Source organism: Fusarium fujikuroi, chromosome FFUJ_chr06, assembly GCF_900079805.1.
Source record: "Fusarium fujikuroi IMI 58289 draft genome, chromosome FFUJ_chr06".
Taxonomy (NCBI): domain Eukaryota; kingdom Fungi; phylum Ascomycota; class Sordariomycetes; order Hypocreales; family Nectriaceae; genus Fusarium; species Fusarium fujikuroi.
In genome coordinates, this window is record NC_036627.1 from 3,306,346 (window position 1) to 3,326,938 (window position 20,593).

The following is a 20,593-nucleotide window of genomic DNA, read 5'->3' on the forward strand; positions in this document are numbered from 1 at the left end:
AGATTACTATTAGGCTACCTAGATGTAAATTCAGACTAGTATAGGTCTCAAGACTGAAGTAGACGACATCTAAGCTCAATGTCACTAGTGAGATGGTTCATAGCGGAGCATCGCTTAGCTGATAAACTTGCTGTGTTTGTTGGCTTAATGACTATCTTCTCACGATCTTACGCGACCATTCTATGTCCTCGTCGCTGAGTAGTAACCTGCTCCTTTCTTGCCTAGACGAGCCGTATGCTGATTCAAGCTCATCCCATTCATCGTCTTCCATGTTAGCAACTTCAAGAATCTCTTGCAATCGGGCAAACGGTGTGCGAAGGGCGTAGTCGTCGTTGGCGATGACGCTTATGATACCAGAGAAGTCCGACTCCAACCACAAACCGCCAAATGTAGTCACACGACCAGAGGAACTCCAAGCACGCTTCTCTAGCACCCTTGCCAGCTTGTTAGCTGCGAGGCAAGCCAACGCTGCGTATGTTCTCGGCGTCATGATGTGCTTCAGTGGCCGTGTCAAGGCCAACCACTCGCCCTCGAATCGCAACGACACTTGCTGTATTGTCTCTCCATCAACATCCTCTTCGGCCAATGGCTCCCCTTCCGACACATCATAAACAGCGTTTTGGAAAGAGGTTGTGAGGATCAGCCTGATCCGAGGCCACAACACCTCATCAAACAGTGCAAGTATGCCATTGTTCAGAAGCTCTGTAGCTTTAGCACATAGTGCATCTTTCAGCCTCCGAAGTCCATTCGCAACCATTTCGGCATCCCTGCCAAACGTAAAGGAGTCGTTGAGTGTTCGCGTAGATGAGATAGCCACATCAGCACCTTGGGCTTCTGAGACGTAGCCTCTGGAGGTTAAAATACGGTCTAAGTACTCTTTTGCCATGTCAAGAGTGTTCATCAAAACCATGAAGCTGATGACTTTTTCCTCCCGTGGAAACCCACCCTGAGCGGCTGCTTTGGGATAGCACTCATCTTTCATGCGCCTATGGATGATCCCGATGAAATCCGATTCGAGGACCCTGCTGATAGCCGATGTGGCAGAGACGGTCACCTCTCTGTTTCCCGTAGATAGGACATGCTGTAGAAGATTGTCCACGACGTACATTACGTCGTCTAAGGCTTGCAGAATAAATGGTGGACTGCCATCGCATGGCTTCAATAGTGAGAGGCCACTTGGCGCAGTATCCATCTCAAAAGCCTTCTCTACTGATCTTCGGAAGAGAAATGTTGCCGTAAGTTTATATGGCTCGATGAGCTTCTCTGAGACCTTCTTGTGTAGATCACATTGATCCAGAAATTTCGGAGGCGGTTGCTTTTCTTCTTGGTCGAGAACGCCCTAAAGCCGATGGTCAGTAAGTGATAGCATATATAGATTTGTTTCTCACCTTGCATCTACTTGTAACAAATCGTTTGTAAAGTGACCAACTCTTCAGCATTGATGTCATTTCTCCAAACAGCTCCTCAACCTTCTTCACGTCCAAGTTGACTTTAGCCTTGTTCGTTTCGTTGCCTCGTAGCGCAAAACTAATGCCTCTCTGAAATGGCACCATGCTTTTCGAGAGAAAAGAGAATGGGTAATTCTTAATGTCAGCCATAATCCTGGCAAACGACCGCTCTTCGTTCCAAGTATCCAAGATAATTCCGCCCTGTATGTCAGCCTCTTTTTGAAGTCTTTCAATGACCTTCACGACTTTATCAGCGCCGTAGTGCCTCTCTACCAGACCACTGTGGCTGTTGGTGATTTGCACAATGTGCTCAAGGAGTCGTGCTAGGTTATTTGCGTAAAACAAATCGTTCTGTCTGCCACGTTCCTCTTGTGGTCGCCTGAGAGCTGATCGGGCTGTTTCCGCCATACCTTGGCAGATATACTGTCCGTAGGCTTCCAGCCCCGTTTCCTCCGCACCACCTCCAATGACTGGGAATAGCTTGAAGAACCGTGCGACCTTTGCGCCGTCACCTTGTGCGGCAGCGGCGTTGAATTCCCTCAAGAATAGAGCGCAGAGGCTTTTGCGAGCAGTCTGAATTGTAGTCCATGGGGGATCTGGAGCCTCAATGCTCGGGACGACGGTTAGAGCGAAGTCCCCGCGAACAATATCCTCGGGTATATCCGATGCGCGTGAGAGGTAGTTGGCGGCAGCCTCCCAGTCCTGAGGAGCACCCATGCTGCCTATGAGACCAGCTATACACGTCTTGAGCTCCATAACTTGCTCGATAACCATTAGCGTAGCTTCTACTCTTCTCTTCTCCATATCTAAAGCGCGTATCATGGTGGATAGTCGCCCAGCGGTGTCGCCTGCGGGAGATAGTATTGCGCTATGGATGCTTCGAGCTACGATGAGTTGCATATCCAGGTTTCCATGGAGACTATCAAGGCCGTCAATATCTTGATACAAGTTCCTACTGTCCTTCATTGGGGCATCAAGCTTGTAGATGAGAGCGTCCTCCTGCTCATGGAGTTGGTCCAACACATGTCTGAGCTCAGCCTCCGACGAGACAGCCATCAGGTCCTTGGTCTTGGCCATTGTATAGGGGCAAATGTTAGGCTCAAGTTACCAGACAGGCAGGAGCGGCTCTCGACCAAGTTGGAATTTCTGAAATTATGATGGTTCAATTGGCATGCGTGAGGTAGCTGATTGTCGGTAAGTTAGCAACCCTCACGCAACCCTCCAATGTTGGTTGCGGCTCGAATGAAACGTACGTATCACGTGATTGCTATTATGTCGTTGGATAGATGGAGGAAACATTATCACAACAGAGAGATAATTCTTTCGAGTTGGAACATCCTACGCCGTTAATAACGCCTTGTAGTTGCAATTAAATAGCCTCTTAACTATTGCGACGCTTGCAGCCGCATCAAGAATGGCTCGAGATGTGATGGAGAGATATATCCTAAACTATGACGAGAAGCAAAGTAGAGAAGTAAATTCTATCCTAAACTTATCATAAGAGACCCTAAATTCATCATAGCAGGCCCTAAGTCCATATAATATCATCGAGCATCAGAGCATGAGTGTTGACAAGGACTTCAGAGCGTTGGCCGAACTTGATCAGGGCTTTGACGATGCCAAGTTTGTGCGTGTCTTGAAAGCGATCCGTCCCGTCCTTTAACATTTTGCCAGCAGCCTTGAAAATGGAGATAATATCCATGTAGTTGCCATTCATCATTGCAAGTATGCTACACCCAGTTAGTATGAATATCTCTGAGCTCGATTCAAGTTAAATACCGGTTGATGTTCTTGTCACAGTTCATGCACTTCTTGGAGTTGGTGTAAGGAAACTTGCAGTCGAATGTGAGCACATCGATGGGCTGTTCCGGAAGAGTTACGATTGGTTTTTTTGACGTCACGGTGAGAGCGTTCTTGAAGCATAGAATGCAAGGCAGAGCACTCTTAAGTTCTATACCATCTTCAGTGTCCTGCTCCTCAGCCTTTGCCCGCGCTTTCTTGGACGGTGTAGGCTGCGGCCCTCCTTAGTCATGGCCGTCAGATATATGAGGTAGCAACTAATATAAGTAGATTTAGAGAATTCAAAAAGAAAAAGTAAGTTAATAAAGTGAATGAGAGAAGGATTAAGAAGATTCTAAAGGCATAAGATAGTATAAGTTAACATAGAAAGCCAGTGATATTTCCTAGTGCACGCCCTCCTTGGTCACCGCTATAAGACATGTTGGGTAGTGACTGATGTGAGTCAATTTGGAGAGTGTGAAAAGAGAAAGTGAGATGATGAAGGAAAAGAAAAGCAGAATCAAGGAAATTCCGAAAGCGTGAGGTGGTGTATGGTTTATATAGAAAACTCAGCGACATTTGCTAGTACACGCAGCTGTCAACAGCTGCCAGGAGTGCACAATAGCTTCAGCATCTGTAATAAGAGAACTTTTTGGAACACGATAGAACGTACACTTTTGCACTTTGACTCAAACAGATTCTATTGCATAATGATAATGTGGAAGGGGGGGGGGGGGGGGGGGGGAAGTCAAGCTGGTACACAAACATCAGAAACGCAAATCTCTCGCGTCAACAACTCGTGCACCTTGATGCCAGCAATCAGCACAATCTTAAATACCCGCCAACATCCTCATCTTCTCTGGGCACTCATCTCTCCAATCTGCGCGGGAAGACCGACTTTCCAATTTCACACCCACTTTTGCAAGATCACATACAATTATGCGTTGCACTGTGTGAGTATCCAGATCCCATGAACGTAGCCTACTAAATATCTACTAACAAACCGTAGCAAAGCAACGAGATGGCTGGCCCCAAGCCGAGGGCCACACCAGCTACCGTCGTCGAGGTAGCTGACGAAGGCGGTGTAGTGATCCTCAGCGATGACCCAGTCAACAGTCTGACTGTTGACGGCCTGCCCATGGGGGTTCTGAAGGATGCCAACAAACAGACTGCGGCCCAAATCGTCGAGATGTTCAAGGAGAAGGCTCCCGGCACGCCCCGCGAGGTGCACGACAACATCCTCAGTCCCCTGAAGGAGGGCGCTTTTCACCACAACAAGAGTTCTCGAACTAAGCCATCGTACCAGTACCGCGGCTGCTGGCGCCAGACTTGCCCTCCAATTGTTCCTCGTTAAGGGATTTAAATTTCCCTCTGGCTGAAAAGATGTGGGACAAGCAGGTCAGGGGACCTTGGTGGTACAACATCACCTACGAGAATTGGTTCGTTCTCGTAGGCATCTACGGACTCGGAAAACTCAATGCCAGCGCCGCCGGAGCGGCTATCAGAGGTTCTGTCCAGAGACGCTACGGGGGCGACATTGGCACTGATCTTACCTGGCGAAACCACCTAGTTGACCAGGGACAGCATGCACGACACCTCCTGATCCAACTGGCAACAAGATTCGGTAAACTGCAGCGGACTATAGATAAACAGCAGGAGACTGTATATCAACAGCAGAAGACCATACAGAAACTTGTAGAGGAACGGCAGCAAGGCCTTACTGGTCACAACCAAGATGCCTCGCAGACTGTCGATTACGACGAGGAAATGGAGAAATGGGCCCGCTACTACGGCTACGGAGACGAAGACGAAGACTAAAGGGAGGCTCTCTGCCCACTGGAGTAGGGTATCTTCTACATCGGAGGCGGAGCAAGGTTCGAGCTGGTGTTAATGAATCTGCTTAACGTCACCTAACTGGAGTTAGATTATCTAGCTCGGAATAAATCACAGAAAATTCTCTGATAAATTATTAATTGTCAGCTATTGCCTTGTCTTTGCCCATATGGAACAGTCTTATTGTGTCAAGCTCAGTATAAATACCAGAAAGCCGATGCAATTGACAGGATCACCATTCTATGCGCTCATAACAACTGCGATATTCGCTGTTTGCACCAAAATCAACACCGGGAAAAGAAGCAATTATCGCAAATTTTGATTTATTTTCTTCTCGTTTTTACTATCTACATCCAGAATGCACCAAAGTTCAAACATACATATGCAATCCCACTTCCTCGTGTTTTCCCTACCATGTACAATCACATCAAACCCAAACATCAATCACTTCCTCCTCTCTCCGTATACAGAACAGCCGTGAGAGTCACTTGCGCAGCGGAGACTTTGGTTCCGCAGAAGATCTCCTTCGTGTTCCAGGCTTCTTCTTCGTATCACCATTCGCACCTCCATTATCCTTTGCCTCCTCAAGCGCCTCAAGAACAGCAGCCTGGTCAGACCTGAGAACAACGCCCTCGGCGATGACTTCGTCACGGCACACGAACTGCGGAAACAGAATCGCGAGGACCGTCGGCTTTGGACTTCCCTTTGTCTTGCGAGCGTTGCCGATGTCGTAGTCATCATACTGGCGTGCACCTCGAGAATCTTCTTCATCGGGCATCTCTGCAGTGATCATGTCGCGAGAGCGCTGCGTATCGGCCCAAAGTGCAACAGCCTGTCTGAACAGCGTCGGGACAGCATTATAGAAGCCAGTCTGTTTGTACGCCACGACGAGCGGGTGCAGTGTGCTTCGCACCTCATTGCTCGCTTTGCGCACAATGTCCTCTTGGACCGTCTCAGTTTGCTCAGAATCAGAGAGGGATCCGAGAATTTGAGAGCGATACACTGTCTCTCGGCGCTCATCTCCTTTAAAGAAGCCAAGCATACTAGATGCAGCGGCCCTCATGTCGCTGGCGACGTAGAAGGGGACAAAGACATAAGAGAGAAGTGTTTCCGCGATGACAGCGTCAGCGACAGCACAGCGCATCTTGGCACTGGCTTTGGTGGTGCGGGTTGAGAGTGGGATCTTTGGGAAGCGCGCGTGAAGTTCCTGTATCTCACTCGCAGAGTCCTAGTAGTTGTCAGTATAATTCAGAGAGCGCAAAACGCGGAGTCCTACCTGTGCGCCATCGTGGTCGTTGAAATACTCATTGACAAAGTCGTGAACCTTCTTTGACAGCTCCTGGAGGTCAGATCGCCTATGCTCGTTAGTTCAACCCATTTCTCATAGATGAGTTACTCACAACTTCTTGACCTCCTCAGTTCCAAAGTCTCGCAGAATTCCCTCCCCAAGGTCACTCTGTGCCTGCGTCAATTTCTCCTTACACCCCTTCAACTCCTCGATATTAGCCTCCATCTGCGATTTCTGCAACTCGCACTCCGCATTCATCTCTCTAATCTCAGAAGCATGACTGGTCAAATGCGCCTCCGCAGCCGCCAGATTCTGCTTCAAACTCTCGACCTCTCCCTCCTTCACCTCCGCAGCAGCGAGTTTCTCCCTCGCTTCTTTGACCTCTCTCTCCATGGCTTCAACGGCTGCCTTGTTAGACTCATAAGTTTTATACTTCTGTTCAAATTCTGCAAAGAGTGTTTCAGTCTTTGCGTTGGCTTGCGCTTTGTGGTCTGAGAACTCTCGCACGATCTTGTCGTTGAATTCGCGGAGACGCTTGTTCTCGCCTTGTTTGGCTTCGAGTTCTTGCTTGAGAGCTTCGCGCTCCTCAGCTGACTTCTCAAAGTCCTCGATTGAGCCGACATCTTTGGAGACTTCCTTTGCTAGAGCGAGGAGTTGCCATAGCTTGGTGTTCTTGGTGGTTGTCTTGTCGGTCGTGCCATTGCCATTGCCATTAGTATGGCCATTGACCTTGACCTTTGTATCTGCCATGATTGCCTGAAGAATGAAGTATCAATTTTATCGCTAGAAATGGTGGACATTTTAAACTCGTCGCTAAATACACGATCGGGGATTCTCAATTTTGAGGCCATCGCAGAGCCTCATGGTCCGTTCGTGGGCTTGAGGGACAACTCATCAGCACACCACCACACCGGTCAATTAAGCAAGTCATCTTCCACCCCGCCCATTCCTCCTACTGGTTCGTTTCCAATCGTTGTGTCCAATCCTCGAAATATCAGGGCTGGAGGGCGTTACACAACACGCGGGGTAGCCCCAATGACATTGAGCCTTTCGGCACCATCATTGTCTGCAGAGTCGAGCCTCAAAGCAAAAGTCGTCGCAGTAGCCTATTGAGGTTTTTGTTGCTGTGTGACGGTGAGCGCATTGTTTGGACAATTGGCTATCGACGTTTTGGTATGCGGTCGCCTTGCGATGAATTGCCTGAGGCCCTTTGCAGCTTCAGCCTAGTCTTGTGCTTCCTTTTCCTTCTCCTTCTCTTTCTTTCCCTTGTGCTTCTTTCCCTTATCTTCCTCTTTCTTGTCCTCCCCCCTCATCTCACCCCTGCCATCGCTGAGCCCAGATTTGTCGAATAGATGAAGCTCGACAGATTGAGGCACACCACCAAGGACAGGCTTCGGCAAGACTTGCTTGTGAACGCTGTACCAGCTTTCCTTGTCCATGAGCTCAAACAGAACGTCTTCTGATTCGTGGCGAGGCTTGGTGGCTAGGAATACTTTTGTAGTAAATGGCTCGCCTTGCGGGAAGTAGGTCAGATTTGCTGCATGGATGGCTGAGAGCGTTTCAACAAGTGCTGGCAGCATGTCGACATTGTAAGTGCAGTCACTGAGCATCACGAGATCCCAAGGTCCAGATCGAACCTCGGGTCCAAAGCGACCTTGTCTGCCCTCCTCCCAGTCAAGATTTTCGTAGAGCATTCGAACAGGATTCTCCTGGAAGCGTAGATGAGAATTCTCCAACCTTTTCATGTTAGATCTCGCGCGCTCCTCAGCTTCCGGTAGATCAGTCATGAGAATGGTGCAGTCGCCACCTTCAGGCTGCAGTCGGGGGTACACAGCGGCGAGCCCAACACCCAAGATGCCCACACCGCAACCCAATTCCAACACACGGATCGACTTCTGACGGGTGAAGATATTCTTCATTGTTCTCATGCAGGGGTTTTGACTGGACTCGCAATCGGGAGCAGTCTCGATACCTGCAAGTGCGCACGTCGCTATCACGCCGCCATCCCAGATGTGACGCGCAATGCTCTCACCGATCTCCTCCTCAATCTCAATTGTTCCCAGCCCCTCAGGTGTGTCGTTCAGTTGGAGTCTTCGAATCGACACAGCATTGTCTGCTGGTGTGAGAGTTAGAGGCACCCAAGCTGGCATGACAGCGCCCTTCTCTGCAGCTTCCTTCCGATACCGCATCTTCTCGGCCGACAAGGCCAGAATGCGTGGGACACTCTCCGCGGTGTGAACAGGCTCTGATGCCCGGACACAGACATGGACTCTCATTCCAGATTCAAGAGCTCGTTCAAGAGCGACGGGCATTTCCAATGCTGGCTTTGCAACGCGCATGCCGGGTTCCCAGTCGAGATGTCCGGGGTCTGAGAGGAGCCATGTTGAGCTTCCTTCGGGTGAAGCGGCGATGGCGACAACTTGTAGGTCTAGAAACCTTTCCGGGAAGAGGAATGAGTCGCCAAGGTCTGTTGTGATGGTGAAGAGCAGCTGTACCAGGGTGCCGCGGCGGTTCTTAATCACCTTGGGTGGCCCCAGAAATCTGACATAGTGCATTGTGACGTGATGAGACTTTTAACAGCTCAGAAAAGTCCAGGGTATCTCTGTGTTGATTTGACCTCAATTGACTTGCTAGGCGTTGTAACTGCGGCCGTTCTTGTTGTTTATTGAACCTCGGGTTGAGCTGATCCAACCCAACCTCTCGCATGAGATGATGGGGAATTTTGACCAGCTACTGCACGCTTAGTCATCACCGCTGCATTCACATGAATCCGACCTTCAGTGACAATAATGACAGGATTCATATAAGATAGGTAAGATGTGTCATAAGTAGTATGAATTAAGATACCAGAGGGAGTCCGATAATTCTTTAACAATAAATGAAATGATAAGCACTTTGGAGGTTTGTGGGACAAGAGTGCTGGGTGACAAAACTCTGTGTGGTCAATCAACTTCATCTACAAAATTGAAGGCCACAGAAATTTGTCAAAAATGTTGTCAAAATACTGGTACCGGCTTGTAAATCTATGAGACGACTGTCCATACGGTGGAGGACTGACCTCAAGAGGATGGTGTTGACTGAATGTTGGAAGTCAACTTGGAGTGAGAAGTCACCTACCCGAGACTTCGTGTGCACTCTCAGGTGCTGCCGAGTGGTCAATAGAAAAAGAGGAAGCTTTGAAGTCACCTGGAACATATGGGGTGGGTTCAAACATGCCATTAAATTGAGAGCAGAGTTTTGTCTTAATCAGGATCAAAGCGGATCAAGCATATGCTCCGTTGATCACGCCTTGGCGGACCGTTCATGCGTGCGTTATAAAAACATCCACTCAACTCTCGCAATAACCTATTCGCAACACCTTGAAACGTCACTGCAATGTCTTCTGCCACCGAGAAAGATGGGGGTCAGCTACATGATAGCCTACAGACTAGAACCTGGTTCGGATTCGATCTAGACGATACTCTCCATGAATTCCGCAAAGCCAGCCGTGCAGCCACAACTCGCGTTCTTACACGCATCGCCAACGAAAACCCATCTACTACACTCCAAGATCTTCAAACCCAATACGGAATCATTCTGAAGCAAGGAACCGCTGATGCATTCACCGACGGAAAGACCTCACATGACTACCGTCGCGCTCGCTTCACTGCCACACTGAGCCATTTTGGATTGAGTTACGATAGTGTCGATGAGCTACTAGAGGACTACGAGCGTGTTCTTGTGGATAACTTGACACTCAAACCAGGAGCTGTTTCTCTCCTCGAAGCAATCAAGGCGTCCGGAAGAAAGATCGCAGTGATTACAGAAGGACCGCAGGATGCACAGCAACGAGCAGTGGGAGACCTGGGCATCGACAAGTACATCGACTTTCTCGCGACCACAAACTTCTTCGGTGTGGCCAAGATCGATGGACTCTTCGGCAAGGTACTTGATCATCTTCAGATCACACCGCAAGATATCGCGTACATCGGCGACTCGCAGGAGCGCGATATCGAGCCGGCTACTAAAGAGGGGATACTCGCCATTCACTTACACGAAGCTCAAACAGCGCCACTTGTGCTACAACCTCCCAGCATCAACTCGCTCGAGGTACTAGCCAAGCTCATCTAACCTCTGCCGCACACAAGCCTGAGACGAGACATGCTCGTGTCCGTCGACAAAAACACAACGTTGCAAGGCTGAGAAAGAATCTACCCGCATGTATATGTAGCTCAATCGATACACCCGTCAAACGTGTCCGTCTCTCACAGGATACTCCCGACTATCTCACTTACAACAACATGCTGCGTCTAACAAACAAATCAGACAGGTGCAACGTTTTGTGCAACACGAAGCTTTTTTCAGCTGATGTCGTACATAATAATCATCCCACGGCACTGGGCCGAGACATCCAAGTGTCATAGAGTTTTACAACAGGGTATATCTTGCTATATGAGAGGTTGAACCTGGCATTCTATAATTAATTACCTATTTACTGCACGCTCAGCCTTGTATGCACTGCTTACGTTACGTTGTGCATATTCGGTCGGGGTTACATTACTTATTAATTCTTTCTGTAGGCTGAGCCTCGCAGCTTAGGTATGAATCCAGCCCATGGGTGTTACACACCTGTCATCCCAGGATGTGATCACGGCTACACGCATTGCGATAATCCCAACCTCCCTCACGGGATGACGGGCGTCTTAGACGCCGGCGCACGGGGGGAGGGGGACCTTTGCCGGACACACATCACATCACATCGTGGTGTGGTGTGGTATCAAGGTTACAGTTACAATTGGGGGTTGTTCACAGACCACATACAGTAGAAATGTGCTCTGTAGAACCCCAACATGCAAACATTTCTAGACTGGGATATTTCTCTCACTGCGGCCTCAATCGAGACCCCCCCTTCCGTCTTATCACATCACATTGGATCACATGTGCCTCTCAGATGCAAGATCCAGCATATCAATCTGGCCCCCAACCTCTCCTCCCTCTAGCCCCTCCTCTACCCTCCATATGCCACACGTGGTAAAAACCGCGAAAAAAGGGAAAAGCAAGGTAATTCACCTGTGCACTCATTGGCCTTGTAGCCGCTCGCTGCACCCACACCACCACTAGGTAGCTAAGCCTCTCTCAGTAACAGCCTTCATCCACGAAAGAAACTTTTACTAAGTAGACAATGGCTGATTGTGACGGTTTCATACATGACAAAGTTCACGGTCTAGCAAAAACTCAAGATACGGCATTCCCGGAACAACGTACGTCTAACGCCTCAGCTTCTAGCTCTCGACTTTACGAGTCAAGGGAAAGGATTCATTCCAAAAAGTCCCCAACACCATTTCTCAACGGCATCTCCACCTTTGTATGATCTGAAACCCACTGATTCCAACGTTTAGCTCCCTCCACTTCAAGCACCTGCAAGTCATTCTTTCAAAGTTTCACACATTCCAATGCCCAAGCCCCTAGCGCGAGTCGTGCAAACTGGCTGAAACAAAGCCTCTCAAGTCTACGGTAACGATCGCTGATCAGGTGTTCATCGTCAAATCATGGAATATCCCAGTAAATTACATCACAATCATGTTAATCAATCCTACAAAAGTAAATGTCTGTTGCTTCAATTCAAGGGCTCTTGAAACTGCATGACGCATTGGTTGTCCAGGGGTTGCTTGGCCATGACCTCATGCCGGATCGTCCATTCACTAGCCCACGTTGTAGAAGTAAAGTGCCTCAAACCAAGCCATTTGCGTTTATACCCCTCTCGCTCTTACGCGGGGTTCGTTAAAACGGAAACACGAGGGGATAATCATGTCCAAACAGGATCAGGAAACCCAATCACCAAATGCGGTACTGCCCATACTTGGAGGGACACCGGATACAGTCACATCAAACTTCATAGACATCACGAACAGAGACAATTGTGTAGATAGTTTGCGATTTTTTGCCTAAATATTAAAATAATCGAAATCAAAAGTATCCATCTTGAAAGTGGTATAACCAATCCTTAACGCCCCCAACCCCTCCTCATAGCTCTAATGCATGAGGACATTGCTTCCATCCATCAATGAGGAACGTTAAAGACGTCAAATCCTCCAGATTACCGTGTAGTAAATAGCCTTCCGTTCTAAGTGTCAATCACTTTTGTTATCCTAACGCGCGCTGATCCCAAAAGACAAGATAATATCCAAGCTCCAAAAACAAAAAGAGTAAAAAAAGAAATCGGAGTCTGTCACTCCTTGTCATCACTAAAGATGACTCGCTTGCTTGCTTGCTCCCCTTCGCCAACTGCTCGCGTCATTCCGAACGGAAAAAACACTGGGTATCTCGAATTGGAAGAAAAAGAAGCCCCCTTGATATCGATCCCCTCCTCCGCGCGCGCGTTTGCATTGCTGGTGGTACAGGTCGCCCCATGAGTCTTGGTGTCTTTGTTTTGATTGCCAAGTCAATAAAAAGAAATCGCTTCCTTGGGACGAGGTAGAGATGTCGTAAAAGAAAAGATAGATGGAAATCCTTGTGATGGGTATGAGATTGTGTGTCCAGGAGATCCGGGTAGTATACAACGGATATGGGTATCCAGTCCGGCGAGCTTTGGTAAATGTCACTGGCCGGTATCATAGGATCCTCAGGTATAGGTATGGTAGGGTCAACAGAAACAATCCAGGGGTCCAATGGATGATCCGCTTATTTGGTAGGGTTCCGGAGAATTTCTTCACAGTTGGCGTCAAAGCGAAGGTTGAAGAGCCTCACGTTCTGCATAAACTTCTCCGTCTTGTCGAGCTCTCGGTCACGTCCAAAGAGGGTCTCAACAAATTCGACACCAGCATTCTTGCCAAGGCCAGCTTGCTTGCGCTTGGCAGCCTTGAGCATGGGGGCTTCACAGGCCTTGAGGAGGGATCGGAGCTTCTCGGTGAGGCGCTCACCGGCCTCGATGAACTCCTCAACAAGGTCACGGTTGTCAGGAGTGCGGACGCGACCGACTGTCTCCTCAGCTCGCTTGACCTTGCCAGCAAGCTGAATGAGAAGCAGCCACATCTCACCAGCCATATCAGAGATGGGAGTGGCAGGACCTTGGTGGTAGACGGTCCAGTCATAGATCCACTTTCCGAGACTGTTGGCATCAAAGACACTACCTAGGAGAAGGATGGGCTCTTCGGCAGGATCCCAGTTCTTTAGTGAGTATCCAGCAGGAATGCGGTGCTTGCGAGCATCGGCATCGGTGGCCTTGGGAGTGGAAGGGGTAGAGGCGGGCTTGCTGCGGTGTGAGCTGGCGGGACGGACAGTCTGTGGCCGGGGAGGGGGGACCGCGGTGGAGGATCGACGGCTGTGGCCGAAGCTGGTAGGAGGTCGGGGTTGAGGCTGAGGCGACTGGAAAGTGGAAGCCTGCTCTCGTGTGTAGTAGTCATCGTAGACAGCGGCGGTGGTAGCACCCTGCAGGTAGTCGTCGTAATTAGTGTACCGTCCCCGGTCATCATCAAAGTCTCGAGGTAGGAAAGCGGATTTGCGGTGATGATTGATCTTGGAGCGGGACTGTGCGGGAAGCACATATGTATGTCCCAGCGCCTCGATGATCTCGTCCTCGTCGGATTCTCCATATGGGGTGGAAGCCCGGACATAGGTAAATGAGAATCGGCGGTCGCGCTTGGAGCGCGGAGATGACTCGGAAGGCCTGCGCGACGAAGAAGTTTTGTGACTCACATCTGCCGTGCTATATTGCCCAATGCTGTTGTAGCGAGGCGAGTCCTTTGGAGGACGAGGGCTGAAGTCGCTAGCCTGAGAGTAGCTGTTGAATCGCGAATGAGCCGCTCGCGTCGCTGGCCGCCTGGGAGTTGAGTCGGCCCAGGTCGGCCTCGGGGAAGGGGTTGGAGTTGCGGACGACATCCTCGAGTAGACGCTGTCGTAGTCGTGGATCGGCGTCGATCCAGGAGTTCGTGGAGATTTGTAACTCATGTTATTGTGTGGCGATGTCCAACTGACATCCGCTGTTTCCAGGGTTCAAACAACTGGTCTCCTCCCGAGCACCCGCAGTTGTTGGGTTGTCGTGTCGCTCGCGGATTTTCGCAGTTGTTATCGTGTCTTTTTTTGTCTTTTTCTAGTGAGTAAGTTGAGTTGGCTTGTCAGGAATGTCAGACTGCATGCAAGCAGATTCAACGATCAAGATGCGCCGGGGAAGAGACGCCCAAGGGGAGGTGATGGAATAGGCCCGTCACCTCGGTATGTAGTCGGAGGAAAAGAGGTTAGAAGATTCTTTTGCGACGGCGAACATGACCGATGGGTATTATATCTCTCCTCAACTTGGAGGAATAGGCACCAGATCCCGTGGAACCTGGTAGTAGTGTCGAGAAGACGCTGGACGCTTCGAGGGTCCAGAAGCCAGATGAGTAATTGATTGAGAAAAAGAGCGATGACGTCGATGCAACGACGTGCTGAATAAGTTATGATGAACTTGTTTGGGGATTCAGAGTGATTGGCAATCGCCAAGATACGTGAAAGAGAGGAGGAAAGGAGGGTGAGCGGGAAGCAACAGAGATATATATTCTAAGATTTGTGTGTGTGTCTCTGGGTGTGGACACCTCACGTACCGCACCGACTCCCAAACCTGCCTACACTACCTTAGCGGGTGATGGCAGGGGAGGACGCTAGTGGGAGGAGGGGCCCGACCGGGGGTTGAGTAAAAAAAAAGTGAGGACAGGGGGTCTCAGATAGGGGCAGGGGGTGGAAAAGCCGCAGGCAGGCTTTGTGAGGGTGTGGTAGAATTGAGTGACTCTTCCAACAGTGAGACAGGGGTGCAACCTGGCTTATGTAGGCTTCGCATTTGCACTCTTCCCGCCGCTGAACTTGATTCCAGTGGTTGCAGTGACTGCAGCGCTTTGCTGTGCTGTGCTGCTGCGCAATGCTGAGTGAGTCTTGGGTGATTAATTTAGAATCTTTTGTGCTCTTTTGACTGTCAATCAGTCTCAAGTCGTGCTTTTATTCGATGTCGCTGGCGAGTACTAGAATCACCTCGAACTGATATGACTCAGAAAGAGGCAGTGTTGCTTGATTGATTGATCGCTACCGAGGACAGCACCGTACCGTATCGTATCGTATCGTATTGCTAATCAGGGTGTAAGAAGAGACAGAGTTTAACGCTTAGTCAAAAAGCCCGTACTGTACGTGCGCACAGCCAATTTCTCTCCAACCAGTCGAGTCAACGTGCGCCGCGCACTGGCCTCAACTTTGATTGTTTTTGGCGAAATGAGCCAAAACGGTGACGCAGTCTTTACCAGGACCACCGCTGCAAGGCCAGACGCTGCAATGCGGCCAAGTTTTGCTGGGTTTTCCGATAATTTTGTGGATGGCTGTATATGGCGCTTTTTTCTTTTTAAACGCCCTACCGCTTCCGCAACCCAATTCTGTGTTATCTTTTTTTGGTTGGGTACTGGTATTTTCGGGTTTGATCAATTATGATTCAACTCGAGTTCTCACGCGCAAACTATGACTCAGTCTTGAACCACTCGTCAGCTAATATGTTCATGAACCAAGAGGCGAAAAAGCACATCCAAGGAATAGGGGGCAGAATATCATAGCAGATAATTGTTGTGATAGGTAGGCAAAAGAGGCAGCCTTTCATGTGAAAAGGAGCAAAAAAGAGCATGAAAAGTTGACAGGCCAATTTGATTGACTGCTTTCCCATCCAATTCAGCTCTGAGTGTCATGTAATTGTCCCAGGGTGTGTATATAGTGGCGCACTGAGTGCACTGGTGCTTCTTTGTCTCTCAACAACAAGACAAGCAGCAACACAAGGGACACTGCACTCGCACACAACGCACACAATTCGACTTCCCCTTTTCTCCAGAGCCTCGTTTCTTTTCTTTTTCTTTTTTTCTTTTTCTCTCTGTTTCCTCCTGTATCACATCGAGCCAGCCACCAAATGCAGGGAGAAACAATGCTGGGATGAGTGAAAAGTGTGCGGATCCGACAAAAAGGAAAACGAGACGAGGCCACAGAAAACTTTTCTTCAAAATGAACAAAAAAATAAATAATATTTACCTGACGGAGTTTTCGGGAGGCGGGGTTCAGTGCAGTACCGGGCTCCCTGATCGAATATTGCTTGCTTCTCTTGACACCGATGTCTCGTCTCGCACGCCTCTTTCTCACTTCTCAAATTCCCCTTGTTCCGAAATTCAGCGAGCAACAGCCAGAACTCGCCAGGCCAGAAATTGGCTTGAATATCCAGACAGAGGGCGTGTGTCCCCACTGCAGAGCCAGTTGAATTTACCGGCGGGGAGTAAGCGAGATTGACGGCCTGGATACAAATCCCAAAGAATACCAACGTCTTGCTGCAGGCCCGGATGCCCGCGATTCTCTTCCGGTGAAAATTTTTCCTTCTCCTTGGGCTTCTAGGCGCGCTGGCGGCAACCGAACCAACAGGGGGCCCAGCTCCAAAGCTCGCTCGGTGTGATTCAAGCCTGGCCAGGGCGCTCAGTAGACCGTTACAACCCCTGGACACGCTTTGGAATAACTTAGATTAATTAGGGTATTGGGCTGGGTAAGGGTATGGGAAAGTTTTCCTGAGGATACGGAAATACGAACAAAATGCTGACGCAACGGAGCGGCCAGCAAGGATGATGATGGACTTGGGGCGCCGTTTTGCCTGGAGCTTGTGAATGTGGTCCTCGTAATCCATGCAAAAGGCTATCAGCCTGGCCCTTAATAGCACTTGCTTGACACAAGTGCGACGCGAGGCTGGCGATGACTGAAAGCTACCGGTAGGCTACCACCTGGAGTCGTTGCGCCGTCAGCCAGTGAGTAACCTGGTTGGTCTTGTCGCAAGGCAGAGCAGCCGAGGACAATATCCACTGGTTGCTAGGGCTCTATGTATGTCAACAAGGCTGGAATGGATGGCGAATCATAAAACATACAGTACAAGACAGTTTCCGAGCCTTGGGGCCTTGGTACGGATACTCGACTCGGTGATATGTTGCCTGGCCTCCGATTATACGGCGTGGCACGTATTTAGGTAACAACAAGGCCTCGTACAAAGCAATAAGCGGAGAGTTGAATGGCAAAACTCCGCAAGCTGTGCCGCCGTGAGAATGGAGTTAACGGACAAGGACTCATTGACAGCTGGAAAATCAGGGAAGGCTGTTGACCTTTATCAATCAATCCTCAGGTTCTTCACACCATCATGATTTATCATCACACGCTTACCACCAATACTTTCTCATTGGGCGGTTCCAGCGTGCGCGTACATACATCATCAGCAGTAGTAGATGGGTGTCGTGCATTTTCCCCCAAGGGCTCTCATGCATGAGATTTTCTACCTTGTGACAGGTTCGCCTTGGAGGAATCATTACCACTACTTCTCCGCATCACGCATCACAAATGGCCACCGTGAATTTGAGGAACCGCCAATCGGTAGAAAACAATGTGATGGATGATTCGAGGGTTGCACATCGAGGTTGCTACATTGTGCATGTGATGAGTTCCTCCGTCTTACGAATACGGATGATTACGGAGTTTCTTTCGTTCTTTCTTTTTACAACTTTCCTTTTTGAGCAGTTTTGTAGTTTTGCAACCCTGTTCATTGTAATATTGATCTCGAGTCCTAGATTTTCACGGCAAACATGGCGGTAGAAAATGAAGAGGCTGGGAGAGTCGTCCCCTTGCATTAGTGACAATCACATCAGCTCCCTCACATGAAGTCACAGGCGGTTCGAAACAAAGCTGTGATTGCCACCAATGCAGAGTGATCTGCGAAAGAGAATCGAGCGAACAAAAACCAGTGGATCGGATGTCAACAGCTCTTCTCCGCACGCACGGCACGGCGGGCGGGGGCCAAACAAAGATGGAGATGGAGGAGATGGAGAAACGGAAGACGGATATGGAGAGATCGTGCATTCGGTACTGGACGAGTTGGAAGCGCAAGCGCGGCAGCGGAGTCAACACATGTCAAACCCTGCACCGGAGAAGTGGCTCGCGAATGGGGTCGTTTCCTGTCGATATGCGGCCTGCCACTGCAACGGCACTAAGGTAATGCTGACGGAACGAAGTGGTAAACAGACCAGAAGAAGAGGCCTTCTACCCAGAGAGGGATAAGCGTCCCATGCGAGTCTCTCTCTAGCTCGCCTGTCACTCGCTCTCCAGGTCTTCCATTCTTCCATTCTCTTCAACTCCATCGGACCCAAATTCCAATTCCACATCGAGACTTTTGTGTCACACTGAAATGCTGCAGTTCTTCACTCCCGGAAAGACAAGATACTTGGCATGAATCGCCCTTTAACTCGAATACCTTGCTCATAGTACTCCGTAAATTACGCCGCAATGTCAATCATATTTCGCCCTTGATCCGCCTCCCACATCTAGAAACATATCCCGATCTGCGCCGAACGAAAAAGGGAGGCCGTCGCTTTGATGAATTTTACCCTTTCTTCATGCCGATAGACTCGAGATTGGGCCTCGGCCCTAGTTCCGTGCTTTGCCTGTCACGGCTGGTATTTTATCTGCACCTTTCCGGTCTGTGGTATTGATTGGGCAGAGCCTAACTCTTGACATCTTAGATTTCCATACCTTGATCGTTCATTTCCGTCTCAGATCTGGCAGGTACGGTATCTTTCTGTCAACTCCTTTTAAAGATCTTGCGTCCGTGATTCAGATTTTTCTCAGCTGGCTTGTAGCCATTTAAACCCCTGCCGTCGATTCTACACCTTGAGTCAGAACGCTGAACAAGATGACACATACGACACAAAACAATTGAACAGTTTCAACATTTCATGACATTTACATCAGTTTGACTCTGACTGTTGTATGATTCAAAAAGTCCTGGTATTGTCCTCCGCATCCGGACCGATGAAAATCAGAGGTTTGATTGCGAGTGTCAACGCTCTGGCCTCCTTTACTTTCAACAACACCCAGGATCCCAGAAGTCTTTTATCCGGTTGTCGTTCTCACCAAAATGGACTCTGGCTGGGATGGCCGGACCGAAGATTACCTGTGCCCCGGGGCTAGGGGACAAGGGTATTGATCAAACATCCTGGAAATGGCCATGGATAGGGTTTGCAATGGCCGGCGATGGGACGGACGAAGCAGGGGGTGGATAAGAATTCCTGGAGCCGGAGTCAACAGGCCTTGGAGCTTGTGGTCTTCGCCAGGGGGGATAGAGTCTGGACGGGCGTGTCTAGGGGGACCCTGACTTCCCGTCCAAGATGACTGACTAGACAGACTACTGACTCCCCCTGGTCATGGTGCAAAACGCGTGCCTGAGTCCCAGAATTCGGTCACTGAGGTCTAGCGGCCACGACATTGCCCTAATGGCCGATGCTAATGGCACCCACAATGACAGCGGCTGAGCGATCCAGACACGAGGACGGAGTCCTCAAATGGGTAATGGGTACGCGGGGAGACGATTCTGGCCTTTCAGAGGCCTGAGAGTTTCTCTAGAAGGTCTCTGCTGGTGGATTCGCGGATGGCGGACAACAGCCGGATGGAGTCTGCGTCAAACATTGCCCAGCTTCAACCCCAGTCTGTCGTCGGTGTTGCTAATATTATTGCAGGATCGATGATATTTTCATGACATTTTCCATTTTGACAAAATTATTTTGTGTGCGTGTGCCCACAATGTTAAATATTTGGCAAAAATCGGTCAGTGTGCAGCGATGAGACAAGGATTTCCCACCAGATTACACGGGCTGGGCTGTGCACTGGTCCTGGCAATAAGACCAACACATTAAAACACCCACGACAACGCAGCGCAAGCCAGCACAACCCTTCAGGAGAAAGGGTCAAGAATGCGACTGTACAGTGTGTACACAGTCGACATGACTTCTCGCTCAATAACAAGAGAGACCCGGGCGTTCGGTCTGAGCTTCCTTCACCTTGACCTTGACCTGGGGCCCGAGATTAAGGCCAGAGACAATGGGTCACATATAACTTACACTCCCCCCCGCACGCCCCCCTTTTGGGCCTGGTAATGAATTTTAGAAGGGGGGAAAAATCGCGGCCCAACGCTATCCTGTGCTTGGTGCTGGGCACCATGTTTCATACGCTAATAATAAGAGAAGCCTTGCCCTTGTCTTTTGCGAGTTTCCCTGCCGGCATGTGGTACACAGCCGAGTCCAGGTTTGAAATTATCTAGGACTGTCTGTTGTGTTTATCTCAGAATACGGATAAACATGGTGTTGGTGTTGGCTTTGACAGAGCAACAGAGGAGGAAGATTATTGCGATGGACATTTTTTGGGCATCAACAGTTTGTCTCTGGTCTGAGAGTCTGGAGTTTGTATGCATGTA

The 20,593-nt window shown here is 49.5% G+C and overlaps 7 protein-coding genes; 2 read left to right on the top strand and 5 right to left on the bottom strand.

Moving 5' to 3' along the window:
- Positions 1 to 151: 151 nt before the first annotated feature.
- Positions 152 to 2,525, bottom strand: FFUJ_06339 (related to conserved oligomeric golgi complex component 4; the record flags this gene model as incomplete). XM_023579653.1 has 2 exons in its annotated part: positions 152 to 1,339; positions 1,389 to 2,525. 2 exons carry the CDS (start codon positions 2,523 to 2,525, stop codon positions 152 to 154), a joined length of 2,325 nt encoding a protein of 774 aa, XP_023432451.1.
- Positions 2,526 to 2,976: 451 nt separating this feature from the next.
- FFUJ_06340 (uncharacterized protein) lies at positions 2,977 to 3,668 on the bottom strand (the record flags this gene model as incomplete). XM_023579654.1 has 3 exons in its annotated part: positions 2,977 to 3,178; positions 3,228 to 3,471; positions 3,656 to 3,668. The coding sequence occupies 3 exons, from the start codon at positions 3,666 to 3,668 to the stop codon at positions 2,977 to 2,979; spliced, it is 459 nt and encodes a 152-aa protein (XP_023432855.1).
- A 580-nt stretch (positions 3,669 to 4,248) lies between these two features.
- FFUJ_06341 (uncharacterized protein) lies at positions 4,249 to 5,045 on the top strand (the record flags this gene model as incomplete). XM_023579655.1 has 2 exons in its annotated part: positions 4,249 to 4,526; positions 4,583 to 5,045. 2 exons carry the CDS (start codon positions 4,249 to 4,251, stop codon positions 5,043 to 5,045), a joined length of 741 nt encoding a protein of 246 aa, XP_023432452.1.
- Positions 5,046 to 5,544: 499 nt separating this feature from the next.
- FFUJ_06342 (uncharacterized protein) lies at positions 5,545 to 7,098 on the bottom strand (the record flags this gene model as incomplete). XM_023579656.1 has 3 exons in its annotated part: positions 5,545 to 6,288; positions 6,337 to 6,415; positions 6,461 to 7,098. The coding sequence occupies 3 exons, from the start codon at positions 7,096 to 7,098 to the stop codon at positions 5,545 to 5,547; spliced, it is 1,461 nt and encodes a 486-aa protein (XP_023432453.1).
- Positions 7,099 to 7,571: 473 nt separating this feature from the next.
- Positions 7,572 to 8,903, bottom strand: FFUJ_06343 (uncharacterized protein; the record flags this gene model as incomplete). The annotated part of the gene is made up of 1 exon (XM_023579657.1): positions 7,572 to 8,903. One exon carries the CDS (start codon positions 8,901 to 8,903, stop codon positions 7,572 to 7,574), a length of 1,332 nt encoding a protein of 443 aa, XP_023432454.1.
- Positions 8,904 to 9,723: 820 nt separating this feature from the next.
- Positions 9,724 to 10,458, top strand: FFUJ_06344 (uncharacterized protein; the record flags this gene model as incomplete). The annotated part of the gene is made up of 1 exon (XM_023579658.1): positions 9,724 to 10,458. One exon carries the CDS (start codon positions 9,724 to 9,726, stop codon positions 10,456 to 10,458), a length of 735 nt encoding a protein of 244 aa, XP_023432455.1.
- Positions 10,459 to 13,008: 2,550 nt separating this feature from the next.
- FFUJ_06345 (uncharacterized protein) lies at positions 13,009 to 14,274 on the bottom strand (the record flags this gene model as incomplete). The annotated part of the gene is made up of 1 exon (XM_023579659.1): positions 13,009 to 14,274. One exon carries the CDS (start codon positions 14,272 to 14,274, stop codon positions 13,009 to 13,011), a length of 1,266 nt encoding a protein of 421 aa, XP_023432456.1.
- Between the last annotated feature and the right edge of the window lie 6,319 nt (positions 14,275 to 20,593).